The sequence below is a fragment of the Acanthaster planci genome, linkage group LG02 (assembly GCF_054643075.1).
Source record: "Acanthaster planci isolate LZ-2023a linkage group LG02, COTS_SCS, whole genome shotgun sequence".
Classification (NCBI taxonomy): Eukaryota; Metazoa; Echinodermata; class Asteroidea; order Valvatida; family Acanthasteridae; genus Acanthaster; species Acanthaster planci.
Genome location: NC_141778.1, coordinates 5165392 through 5178588, shown reverse-complemented (window position 1 = coordinate 5178588; position 13197 = coordinate 5165392). Strand labels below are relative to the sequence as shown.

Here is a 13197-nt window from a genome sequence, read left to right as displayed (position 1 = left end):
GAGAAATACTTTTATTTTCGTGTTTCAGCATATTACTTTCTGTTTCATACGTGTGTCATTATTATCCCTGTAGGCCTATTCTAGTTAAGTTCAGGAGATGAACTGTTAGTGTTTTGACATTGACAAAGCAATAAAGGCATGCGATCATGTTCTATTGTACACATTTACTAGTGACACCAACAGTGCGAAAGTTGCAAAGCAAATAAGGTAATCCTCATTAAATCCCACGGTGTCAGCGTTTTCATTCCTGGCTATACAGAACATGCAGCATGCTTTAATTCCCAAAAAAATTGAGTAAAGTTAGTTCTTTAGTTTGGGCGTTCTTATGCTCCATTGTGGTTGACATAAAACCTCATATTCATGGGAAATCAAACCCGTTCGTTTTTAGAGATACATGTAAATAGTTTTCCCAGTTAATTAAGTAAACACAAATTCTAAAAAATGACAGAAAGTGTGTATCACCTTAACTTTGAGTTCATTGTAGCTTAGCATTTTGTGTGATGATCATCATTATTATTTACGGTATTTATTACTTTTGTGTCATTCATCTGAAGACTTTGGCTATTTATTTAATCCTAAAAAGTCATGTCGAATTCCAGGCCTCCCACATGTTTTGTGAAAATATTTTTCCAGCTCTGACTCTTTCACATAGTTTGGAGTAATTTTGGCACATAGGCCTATTTTTTGTTATAATCAAGATTACATATACTAAATCCTGCAGACTTTTCCCGGCTCCATAATAGTAAAGTTGTGTACATGTTTGAATGCATTCAGACAATACCAAGTATTTTATTTGAGTATCTAGTTATTATAATTTGAATGATAACACCTCATTCGTAATTCAAATTTGTTTACCAACACACCCAATTTGGAAATAGCATCCAATTTGAACTAGAATCAGTTCATTTTAAGAATAATGGACATCACAACAGTAACGATGAAACGGGGCATTACATTTCTTGTACAACCCAACTGTGAATGAACTCGCCTCCATCTATCAGGGGCGAGGCAGCCACCGCCCTCTATCAAACGGGGGCATAGTCAACGCACGCTTTATATTTCTTGTACAACCCAATTGTGAATGAATTCGCCTCCATCTATCAGGGGCGAGGTAGGCATTCGCCTCCATCAAACGGGGGCATAGTCAACGCACGCTTTTACATTTCTTGTTCAACCCAACTGTGAATGAACTCGCCTCCATCTATCGGGGGCGAGGCAGCCACTCGCCTCCATCAAACGCTGGCATACTCAACGCACGCTTTTACATTTCTTGTACAACCCAACTGTGAATGAACTCGCCTCCATCTATCGGGGGTGAGGCAGCCACCGCCCTCTATCAAATGGGGGCATACTTAATGCACACTTATTGTTTTACATTTCTTGTACAACCCAACTGTGAATGAACTCGCCTCCATCCATCGAGGGCGAGGAAGCCACTCGCCTGTATCAAACGGGGGCATAGTCAACGCACGCTTTTACATTTCTTGTACAACCCAATTGTGAATGAATTCGCCTCCATCTATCGGGGGCGAGGCAGCCACTCGCCTCCATCAAACGGGGGCATACTCAACGCATGCGTTTACATTTCTTGTACAACCCAATTGTGAATGAACTCGCCTCCATCTATCGGGGGCGAGGCAGCCACCGCCCTCTATCAAATGGGGGCATACTTAATGCACACTTATTGTTTTACATTTCTTGTACAACCCAACTGTGAATGAACATGCCTCCATCTATCGGGGGCGAGGTAGCCACTCGCCTCCATCAAACGGGGGCGGGTTATGCACAAGCTTTAAATTTCATCTAAGTGGCTCATGTACAATTTGATCTTAGTGTGTCAGTACAGTTGATACAATCAACACAGACACAGTTTAAGGGAGGCTTCGACTCGCAAGGTCCCCATGTTACCCACAGTCTAAATTTTTCCGCGTCCGTATGTTTACCAATCCCTATGTTCTCTGATCCCTATTTCTCTTTTTTCTTTCTCCAGTACAGCTGGAACAAGATCCGGGGGAACTTGAAATAGCCCCCCTCCACCGGTAAACTGCAAATAGGAAGCCTATATTTTTGGCCTAACTTAACTTAAGTGACCATGCCGTGCCATGGTACTCTAAAAAAAAATAAGGAGGTTGTGGGTGAAAATGTAATGAATTAAAAAAAAAAAGACTAAATGACTATGTTATTGTTTCACGGTGGGACACAACGTGGGCATACAAAAATTACTATGTCCACACTTGTAATCCCGAGTCCGGGTTAATGGAGTGAACAGATAAATGCAGTTTTTGTGGAATAATATTTTTGGACATTTTTGCATACCTTGAAAGCGCGCAGGAGTGGTGAAACTTAAAGGTTCATGAGTCCGTCCACGAAAGATTACTGAAGTTATTTGATGTTTCACATCGGCCATTAGACTTAAATTTCAGTCTGTATAAATGTAGTGCGTCTGTTTAAGGACTGAGGGCAGAAGTAAATGAGATCGGGTCTTTGTGTCACTTTACAGTAAAATATTTGTGTAAATTCCTCACCAAGCAAATGCATAGAGCGGATCAACCTTGACACCGGCATGGGTATCTTTTGTGAGGCGGTGCATTATGAGACGCTGTTCACTTTTCATTTTGTTGAGAACATGGGCCGATCACTGGCATCGGTAACATTTTGCACAAGATATGATGTTGGCATTTATGTTACGAACAACACAAGCCTGCATGATGGTTTCTCAGCTTTGAATCTTTAGTAGCCCGGCCAGCCGGGCCGACCAAACTTCCATGCATATCTAGCTGTTGTCAGCAAAGCATTTTCTCAACTTTTGCGTTTGCAGTAAATTCTTCATAGTTTTGAATACACTACTCAAAAGAATTAGAGGAACAAGAGAACAGAATGTTTTTTGTCATTGTCTGTATGGCTGGGCTACCATTTCGGAACAAGAAGCATTAAACTTAAGTGAAAATCATTCAGGTGTTGTCAATCGGTTCTAAAACAATATACTCAACAATGTTGGTGCAATCATGCGTGTCATTCTGTTCTCTTGTTCCTTAAATTCTTTTGAATGGTGTATTATGTATTCAGTTGAGCTTCACTGTAATGTAAATTACCCCCACCGTACAAATGACTAGGGAGGAGAAACTATGGAATTCCATATCTGCTGTCGCCCGTCGTCCGTCGCAATTTGCTTTTTGTTGTGTCCCAACCTGTTTTCTGTGTTGGTTTTTGTGGGTGTGTATGCCATGGTGGATAGAGCAATGAAAACAGGTTGTCCAGCACATCAGCATTATTTATGGGGCTAACAAGTAACGTTACTGTTTAAAAGACTTCTGTGAGCCAACCTGCAAATAAAGTCATGTCTAATTTGGAGTATACAGCAGGTTTCATCATAGGTATACCCGCCCTCAAACTAATGTTGAATCAGTTCGTCTCTTATGAAAACTATTGGGAATCAAACACTGTAAATAATCTATATATAGCGTATTCTTGTTCCAGTTTTGATCCTCTCAGACAATGCCGTTATGATTGGAAAAGTGGTCAAATTGAGCCCATTTTCTCTTTATGTTTGAAACAGCCGAGGAAAGGAAAACAATTGAACTTATAAGAAGTAATGCTGTTTTCGAATACACAAGAAATATAACATCTTGACCATCCAAATTGCACTGTATATTGGCCATGAATTATTGCGGAATTTCATGCAAGTGGTCACACAATGACAAGTACCCACATGTACAGGTACATGTACAGTACATGTGCTTGTACATGTACATGTACATATGTACGTATGTGCAGGACGTCAAGGTGAAGCTAGATGTACAGTGTACATTTAGTTACTGTACATGTACTTACGTTGATCACTCACACATAAGTTCACTACCTCACTTTCCTGGCTGCAGCCAGGCGGCGCTGCAACCACACACACAGTGCCCACTGCAGACAAACCACACCGCCGTAAATCAGACCTAAAAGTGGACACACATGGCCGTGTACTGATTGAAGCCATTATATCGTGGGTCGTTTACCACTAGAAAGGCCATAAACTAGGAGGGGTGGTCTTGAATGCGAACCCGGGAAACCCGGGTTCGCAAAAGCCACATTAGACTGGGCTCGGTCCAGTAATGGATCAACAAAAAAATTGAAGAACCAGTGTGACGTCTGGACAGAATGGGACTAGATTAACTTTAATCTTAAAAAAAAGCACTCAATGAAACTACGTCAAACTACGAAAAAATTAGAGGCCAATGAAACTTTGCTGGTCAAAAGAAATAGGAGCGTGGATTAAATAAAATTTAAAGTCAAGCAAATACAAGCTAAAAAAATGAATGAATTTCAACAAAAAATGAAAACCTAACCAAAAATAAAACTAAAAAAACCCGAAAGCCAACACAGCATATAAGAGGGTTGCAAAACAATAAACACAACAGCTTTGACAACCTGAAACATTAAAAAACGAAGAAAAACGAATGAATACATGAAAATGATTGAAGATTATACGCAAAAAGTAACTTTAAAAGTTAAACAAGGTAAATGTTGTAAGTCTACAAAATAAGTTGACCAGTCCCTAGTTCACACAAACCATCTGGCTCTCCCTTTCACACTTAACCAGTAAACAAAAAACCACAGCCAGAGGTGCATGTAGTGTGAACACCTAATGAGCTGATAAGACTATCCCTGCCTTCAAGGTCAGCTGGCCACAGACAAACCATAGAGCTACAACCCACGGACAAACCAAGTGCTCACCCCGGCTAGAGACTAGAAGAGACTTTAGTCCTCCCTACGTAAATCAATCAGCGACACAATCATTATGTATAAAAAATGACCGGAGTTAATACTAACCAAAGGACTAAGGAACAAGTCTAAACTGCTGTAACACTAACTCCATTGTAAAGCGCCACTCCTTACATACCAGACCACTGATCTTATGAATGGGACTCTACTACATGTATCCGTTAAAGCATGAAAGTAAATGTACATGTATATGTAATAGACAAAGCAAGAAAGAAAATCACTGTTAAATACTTAGGCTTAACCTTAATAAGGAAAACAAAAAGAAAACAGCTCTGAAGAGTAAAAAAATGTTTGAAAGCTTGAATCCTTTCAACAAAGGTATGCAGAGCAAAGTAATACAATTTAGTTAGAACTGTGGCAGAAAACTACGCGAATCATTATGAGTGAAATTTAAAACTTGTCAAAACTAAATTCATCTAGTTTTTCCATCCCAACAGTAACGAATGTCACTAATAAAGACAGAACAATAAAATGGTAAACGTAATCTAGTAAGAATGCATAAAAACCAGGAACAGGAGTAAGTGTGTAGAATTCATGAATTGAGCACAACCATGACCATGCTGTAATACCCATCTCTTACAAGTTTCAGGTATTTCATAAAACATGAAATAAACTTATTTTTTAAAATAAGCCCGAAAAGGTTGACCAAGAGGATGGAAACTCAAGTACATGCACATGTACCTGGCCGTATTCATTGTATTAATACAACAGAAACTTCACAATGTAATACAAATATCCTTAAAAGAACCGAGGGTAATCTACAGCACACAATAAAAAATCTTCTTTCCAACAGTTTCATTAAGGAAAACGAAGTAATATAAGGGAAATTACCGAATAAAACGGCAGACTAAGCGAGGGGCAGAGAACTCATATTCATAAAAATGTGGTGTGTGCTCTTCACTGCCAGTCTGCAAACTGAGGGGGTCTAGAAGGAATGCTGAGCACATGGTGCTAAATCAAAGGGACTCTTTGTTCAAGGGTCTAATTACTGTAAGAATGATGTTACCTTACCAGGGGGAGGGTGTAGCCTTAAAAAAGAAAATCATTTTCCACGGGGAGGGAACTGAAGTTACTATACATAAAGAAGATTACAATCATCCTCCTTACACTTAGAAGCCACACCGCTGGCTCTCCAACCCAGCTGCCAAGCGGGACCAACCACCATACCCATGGGGTGTATAAATTCCCCTTAGTTTGCTCGGGGATGAGCTGTTGAATTACCCACTCCCCCCACACACACACACATGTAAGTGTGGTCTTGTAAAAAGTTTAAGTACAAACAAAAGAGGAACAATAGGGGGTCCCCAGTTGCAAGCAAATACACCCATATGTTTTGTACACAGTTGTCAATCGGGGACCCTCTGTCAATCGGGGAGCTTATTGTCCTCTATTGTTCAGGGTCCCCAATTGAATGCAGAAACAAACTCACCCACCCATATTTGTTTCGTGTTGAGAAAAAAAGAAGGCAAATTAAGGTGATCAATAAAAAAGCCATATCGATGCAGTTCTGATATAAGAATCTAATACGTATAGATCTGTAAACTCTCCCCGCTTTTCAAATTTCCATGGTAGGGCAAGTCCCACCCCCCCCACAATTCTCCGTCCCCGAGACCCCCCCCCCTCCAAATTTCTGGCATAAAATTTACGCCACTGACCATACCAATGTGAAAGGTAATTCTGTTTCCCAAACCTCTGGTAACTGTATGCCTTCGGCTCAGGCCATCGCCCTTTCTCCTGATTCGGTCTTGAAACAACGTAGACCATTCAATTTTTTTCTTTATTAAACGCATAGCGTGACAAATCTGTGTCCCCATCAACACCATGCATAATCTTTTCAGGTAAGCTTTGTCAAGATATGTTCTTCAGTTTCAGTTTAGTTACTTGCTTAAAGTACACTATTTCATTTTTCCCATGCTTGAAAGCACAGGGTGTAGTTAACTTCCCTGTTTATATTGGAATAAAAAAAAAAAATTTCACTTTCAAAAAGGGGTTGAATGAAAAAATCCTTACATTCGAAGTCGAAAAGAACACTAAACATTCGAGCAAAACTCCACAAAACGACTACCAAACACGGTTTAACCCTTTTCCCAGAATAAGCCCTTAAAATAGTCGTGCTTTTATCTGAAAATAGGGTGCGTAGCTGGGTGAGTGCACGGGTGGTTGGTTAGTAAGTGGGAAAATACATGTATAAATTGGAAAATTTTGGTACTTTTGCACTGATTTTTAGTGTGTTGCTAAGTGATAACTGGTTGAAATAACAGCATGAAAAAAATGCAAATAGCAGTCTTTATCATTTATTTATTTTGAGAATTTCCCTTATCAAGGCTTGTTTGAAAGCTACATGTACAAAGAGAGACCGATTACAAACAAAATCACAATACAGAGCCTAAGGGGACAGTACCGTAGCTCAACGGATATTGCAATCGTAAAATGACACGTTCGACTCAACCGCCAGATTAAAACTATATTCTGAAAGTGAAACTGTGTTGAAAATAAAACACCGAATGTTAATGATTGCAAAAACTAACTGACAACTCCGACAGCTCGAGGAAGTAGGGTTACACAGGTTGTTTACTGGTGTGTGCACCGAATGCCTGATACATGTTACATTTCTCGTGCAGGATGGCGTACTTGTTGTCCACCATGTTGGGAATTCATCTTGTATGGACTTCAGTATTCTTCATAAGCAGCCTGCCAATCGCAGAAACCGTGAGGCAGGGGTCATCGGGTGAGCAAAGGTGTACAAACAAATGTAAAAACCAGGAGAAATTCTTAAATTGTGTAAACTACGATATTTCGCAGATTCCATCAGCAACAGGCTGTCAAAAAGTGTTCTCCTTGAACTTGGTTGGCAACAGGATCGAATCTCTGGAGAAGGGTGCTTTTGCCAGTTTCAGTGGCTTGAATCGTAAGCTTTCCCTCAAGAGGAACGGGCTCAGTCTGCTAGATTCTTACGCCTTCGCAAACATTAGTAAGCTAGAAACTTTAGAACTTGATGAAAACAACATTGCAAATCTATCCAACAACACATTCGAAGGACTTTCTGGCTTGAAGCATTTGAGTCTGAGCAGCAACCGAATGGTGGTGATTCAGCGGGGTTTTTTTGAAAGCCTCATAAGTGTCGAAATTTTACTACTCGGTAATAATACGATTGAAAGTATCCAATCCAGTGCATTCGAAGCCTTGAGGAATCTCGAGAAACTTGATTTAAGCAGGAATCGTATCGAGCGACTATTAGATGACACTTTCAGTGGTTTGATCAAACTCAGAAAACTTAACATGAGCCACAACTTTATTTGGGACTTGGAGATAAACGCTTTTAAAGATCTGACCGGCCTAACTGAGTTGAATTTATCCTATAATAAAATCGTGTCCTTGTCTGCCATTCACGACCTTCGCTTGTCAGTCTTGGATCTTTCTTCCAATCGAATCACAGGGATAAATGACTACTTGAATGGGCAGCTTCAGTCACAATTCGAATTCGTGATCAATGTGTCCAATAATCCACTACACTGTGACTGCTCCATCCAACCACTATACTTGTGGTACAAGGATCGGGCAATTGTCGGTGGTGAGATTGCCCGATGCAGCACGCCGGCTTATCTCAATGCCACACCTCTGTCGGAGGCCAGCAGTCAGGATATATGTCCTGGATATATGCCTTCAACGTCCCAACCACCAACCACTACATTTGTAGAGATTTTACTAAACGATGGCATAGTTCGTCCGGATGAGGAACCCAAGTTTAGTTACTCCACGCTACTCATGGGCATCTCACTGGGACTGTTGTGCTTGGTTCTGGTGCTAGTGATGTCGAGTGCAGTGTACCGGACATATAAACGCATTTCTCGAAGTACTCCCGGTCAAATGGAACCCGTAGAACAAATGAATGTGAGAACTCCCTCGCCATCCACAAGGCTACCACAAGAACAGGCAGTGCAACTGGCAGGATCGGGGAGGATAATGTCCTCGAGACCACCTGCAAGGCTGCCCGAAGAACCAGCAAGAGCACAACCCTCGCGGCCTCCGATCGCTTCAGGTCCCAGAGAGACCCCATCAAGGCATCGACAATTCAGGCACCGACTATCATCCCTCTATACAAGAGGTTACTTCACAAGAGTGATCAAAAGCAATAGTCCTGACATTTGCATAACAGCCCCAAGTTCACCCTCAGCTGAAGGTCATTTCAGATTTCAGGTTCCGAGAGTTCCTTCCCATCTAACCCACACCGCCCGTCAAAACCACTTCAATGACAGAAGCGGATCCGCTGATCACCTCAGTGGATGCCAAATGCGATCGGCTGATGGCATGTTTCCATCAAATGTTTCGATGTCCTGCACGTGTGCATACCTCAGCATCGACGGAGCTGACACCGTGACACAACCCTATCAACAACCACAGGGATTGCCGAGGAAGCCACGCGATCAGTTGACCTTGCCGGCGGCGTCCTGGTGGCAAGGATCGTGCCAGTACAACCCTTCTGTGATACCTAATTTAGCTCCGGACACACCCGAGTATGGATTGAAAATGGGCAGGGACGGGAAGGTTCAAATCCTTCCTTTGGAGGAGATTCTCCGGGAAAGGAGACCCCAGACGCCTGTGGATTGGGATGAGACTCCCATAGGTTGTTCACGCCCCCCGTCACCCTTCTATTGTGCAGTATAGTTAATCCTATACCATTTGGTTGATATCTCATGCTTCTGATATTCTTCATTGTTTATATCGTTCCGGGTATTCCTTGTTTACTTTTCAATTGGTATTGTTAAGCTTATTAGTTTTGTATTGTATTGTGTAGTTACTGGAATTATTATTAATATACATTTATCTTCTTTTAAAAAAATCTTTGCACATTTAAACATTTTGAAAATTACAGTGGATGTCAAAGAAGAACAAAAAGGTGTGTTCAGCCACGATACTTGTTAGAAAGAGAATAAAAATGTAAAAAAAAAGTTTAAAAAGAGTACCAAAGTATAAGAAATACGAAATAATGGAAATTAGAAAAATAACACGATCGATGCGAAACAATAGAAAATACAACACACAGTGGAAAACCTTAAAATGTACAAATAGTCATTATCATTTATACTATTGCAATGTGCCATTCAACATTTTGGTGGATGTCATTTCAGGAACACAATGTATCAGTTGATCCCAGTAACAGGATTTCACATGAACTCCGACAGGTCCCAGTCACAAAAATCTGTATTTTACCAACTCAGATTTTCCAGGAAATTTAGCTGTAGAGTACTGGGCGTGTCTGTGAAAATCTAAGGCCGTTTTCAAATACTCCATTTTGGCTCCGCCTCAGACTTCATTTTTTTTTAACTAGCTAACTTTGAAGCTGTATAGCGCAGTAATAAGTTAAATAGGGCCACAAAACATCAAATAAGATGCACGAGAGCCAGAAATTACAGTAATCCAATTGAATTTAAACGCTTCAGGCCCACGATCGATTGATTTTGGGAAGGAAGCCTTAGACGGAGACGAAGTTGATTATTAGAAAATGGCCTAAGAGTTCCACTCCTCTGTATATTTAAATCCGGATTAAAGACTCATCTTTTTAAGCAAGCGTTTTTTTTAATCTAATTGTCCAAATTCCCTTTTTGAGGTAGGCATATTTTACAGATCTTTGGATCATTTTAAAACTTTTTAATTGCTAATTTTTATTTTTATTGTTTACAATAATTTGTTTTACTATTTTTATTGTTTTTAGTGTAATTGTATTGTAGTTTTAACCAGTGTCTTAACTTTTTGGAAAGCGCCCTGGAGCACGATTTTATCATGGACGGGCGCTATATAAATACTAACTTATTATTATTATTATTATTATTATATTTCGAAATATTGAAATTTTAGACAGTGAAATGACCAGTTTGATTAAGCTGCCTCTAATCCTGATCGTTCTACCCGCCAATGGGGGTCTATTTCTCTACAGACAAAAATGAATTAGTGTGTTATACGCTGTAATAAAAATTGCTGTACAATACACTCTGTCGTCAGTTAACTGTTTGCGCAAAGTTAACCCTGAGGAGCCCCATGTGACACATATGTAACATTTTTTTAAACATTAATTAAAATTACTTCCAAACTAAAAAATCCTTCCCAGTGCCCACCAAAGCCCAAAGTTACATCGATGTAACATAAATAGTGCCCTCTATAGGTTGTTTGAGGTTCAGCTGCCATGTCATGACCTTTTGAGAGTTCCCTCTCATGTGTTACCACCAAGGATAGTTCGTCTTGCCAAACTCCCAGAATTCTGTGGCGTTTTTCAAATCGTTGTTGGTAAGTGTCTTGCAGATATTTGATGTAGGAATTATCTATAGATACTAAAGTTCACTTTGATACAAATATTTGTGCAATACTTGCTATTTCTGCAGAGTAAAAGTGGATTTTATGGCCATGTTACACCCATGTCACATTGGGATATTGCGTGCACTGTACACGTGTACATGATAGTTATGTGTAATGTATGTACATGTACGTGCCCATGTACGTAGTGTATACGAGTGCATGTACATGTAATTTGAACATCTTGCTAGTTGGCCAGTACCTAATTTGTAAATTTGGAATCCCTACTTTTTGGAGGGGACTCGTCTTTGAACTTGAAAAAGTCTGAGAGATGTGGGGCAAATTACATGTACGTACATGTAGGCCTAGGCCTGAGGCATTCATTTACATGTGCATGTGTGTGCATGTCATTAGCCAATTCAACTCCTGCAGTTCTGTTCTTGCAATTTCCATGTTTCTTTATGTCATCAAGTGGTATTACTGGTGACAAAAGTGAATTTATTTTTTTTTTACAGGAGGATGGCTTCCCATCAAAGGGGCCGGTTTCATGCAAAAGATGTATTGCAAGTTTTGGATTGTGATGAGAGCGATGATGGGTCAATAGATGACAGCGATTCAGATGAAGCGATGATGACTGGCCAGTGAAAGTGCAGAAGCGGGGCAGATGTAAACTTTGCGCAGTGAACAATACTAACACCTTGTGTGAAAAATGCAACGTGAGACTCTGCTTAGTTGAGGAACGTAACTGCTTCAAGTCTTACCATGTGTAGTGCCTGTTACTGGTATTCATATCAGTGATCCAGCAGTGTAAAGCCAAGATGGTTTATGATAAAAATTTACATGTTCGGGTATTGATACTTTGGGGTCGGGGGTCACTTCAACAAACAAAAGTTTAGAGAACATTGAAAATGCTGTCAATAAAGTGTTCATTGGTTTATCCTAAGGGGAAATTGTCATTCATTAGGTTGTTTTCAAATTCCCAATTACACCCAAATTTTGACCACAGAAAAAAAATACATGTATAGGCGGGGAGGGGGGTGCACACGACCCCCCTCCCAGATTTGACCAAGAAGTTGACTATGTACCATTAATTAACAAAATGGATAAAGATTCCTAAATATTTACTTGTACATGTACCTGATTGCGGTATGTATTGTGATCCATATCCACTCAGTTGCAAATAATAAGGTATATGTATGACCCAATGTTACATATGTGTCACATTCCGAAAAACACCCTGGGGAGACGAAATGTTTGAAAATAAAACTTGAATGTGGTAGAGCATCTCCAACAAAGGTGTTTCTGCTAAAAACAGATTTTTATGTCATTTACAAGAAGCCTTGGGTTCCTCAGGGTTAATCCTGCCGACCGCGCCGCGCTGACGAGCAACCAACCAACCGCCTTGTCCATGAAACCTCAGTGTTTTTTTTAAATATTTTAATCGTTATACATTTCCATTCTTTTAATGTGAACTTCTTTTTGTTTCACTGATCTCACACCTTGCCATAAGCCTAACAATCCGTTTTCGTTTCTAACTGATCAACCACAAAATAAGTTTGTAAATTGTTCAATGTACATGTAAATTCAGCTGAAATTGAATATTTAGCACAGAATAAAGTATAGCGCGCGTACATGAACATAAAAGCTATCCCTTTAAACGGTGTGCATATAATGCATATTCAGAACACTTGTGTGTCATCCGAACTCTCAATATTTACAATGGGACGCCGCTATGACCCCCGAGCTGGAGCAAGAAATGGCACAATTTCTCTAGCAACGAAGGCTCCTTTGGTCGGAACTACACTTCGCTGGTTCACGAACGACTATAAATTGCACTCGTTACGGTCAAATCGCTACCAACAAAATAACGCTCCTGACCGACATGGCTCTTTTCAACCGATGAGGGGGTGATTCTGCTCAAGGCGGGTAGCAAATCTTGAGTCGGTTGATTCTCCTTTTCCGTTTTCAACCATTAAATTACCACTGCTCGGTCGCATCACGGACCATTTGGTCGCATTATATTCCATGAGTACAGCATAGGTATACAAAGCGGAGGGGGTGATTCAACCTCCTGGTTTTGACAAGGGGGTAGGGAAATTTGATAACCTGACCACTTTTCGGTCATGGGGCCACGTTTAA

General features: G+C 40.3%; 1 protein-coding gene and 1 long non-coding RNA gene across 2 annotated transcripts; both read left to right on the top strand.

Moving 5' to 3' along the window:
- The first annotated feature begins 6585 nt into the window (after window positions 1–6585).
- On the top strand, window positions 6586–10755 carry LOC110989499 (uncharacterized). Its single transcript, XM_022253930.2, has one exon. It carries the CDS (start codon window positions 7372–7374, stop codon window positions 9433–9435), a length of 2064 nt encoding a protein of 687 aa, XP_022109622.1. The 5' UTR covers window positions 6586–7371; the 3' UTR covers window positions 9436–10755.
- A 29-nt stretch (window positions 10756–10784) lies between these two features.
- Window positions 10785–12291, top strand: LOC147799808 (uncharacterized). The gene is made up of 2 exons (XR_015424322.1): window positions 10785–11052; window positions 11574–12291. It is a non-coding gene; the product is annotated as an uncharacterized LOC147799808 (long non-coding RNA).
- The last annotated feature ends 906 nt before the right edge of the window (window positions 12292–13197 follow it).

Coding starts and splice junctions, on each gene's coding strand:
- LOC110989499 (XM_022253930.2), top strand. CDS start 7,372: ATGTTACATTTCTCGTGCAGGATGGCGTACTTGTTGTCCACCATGTTG.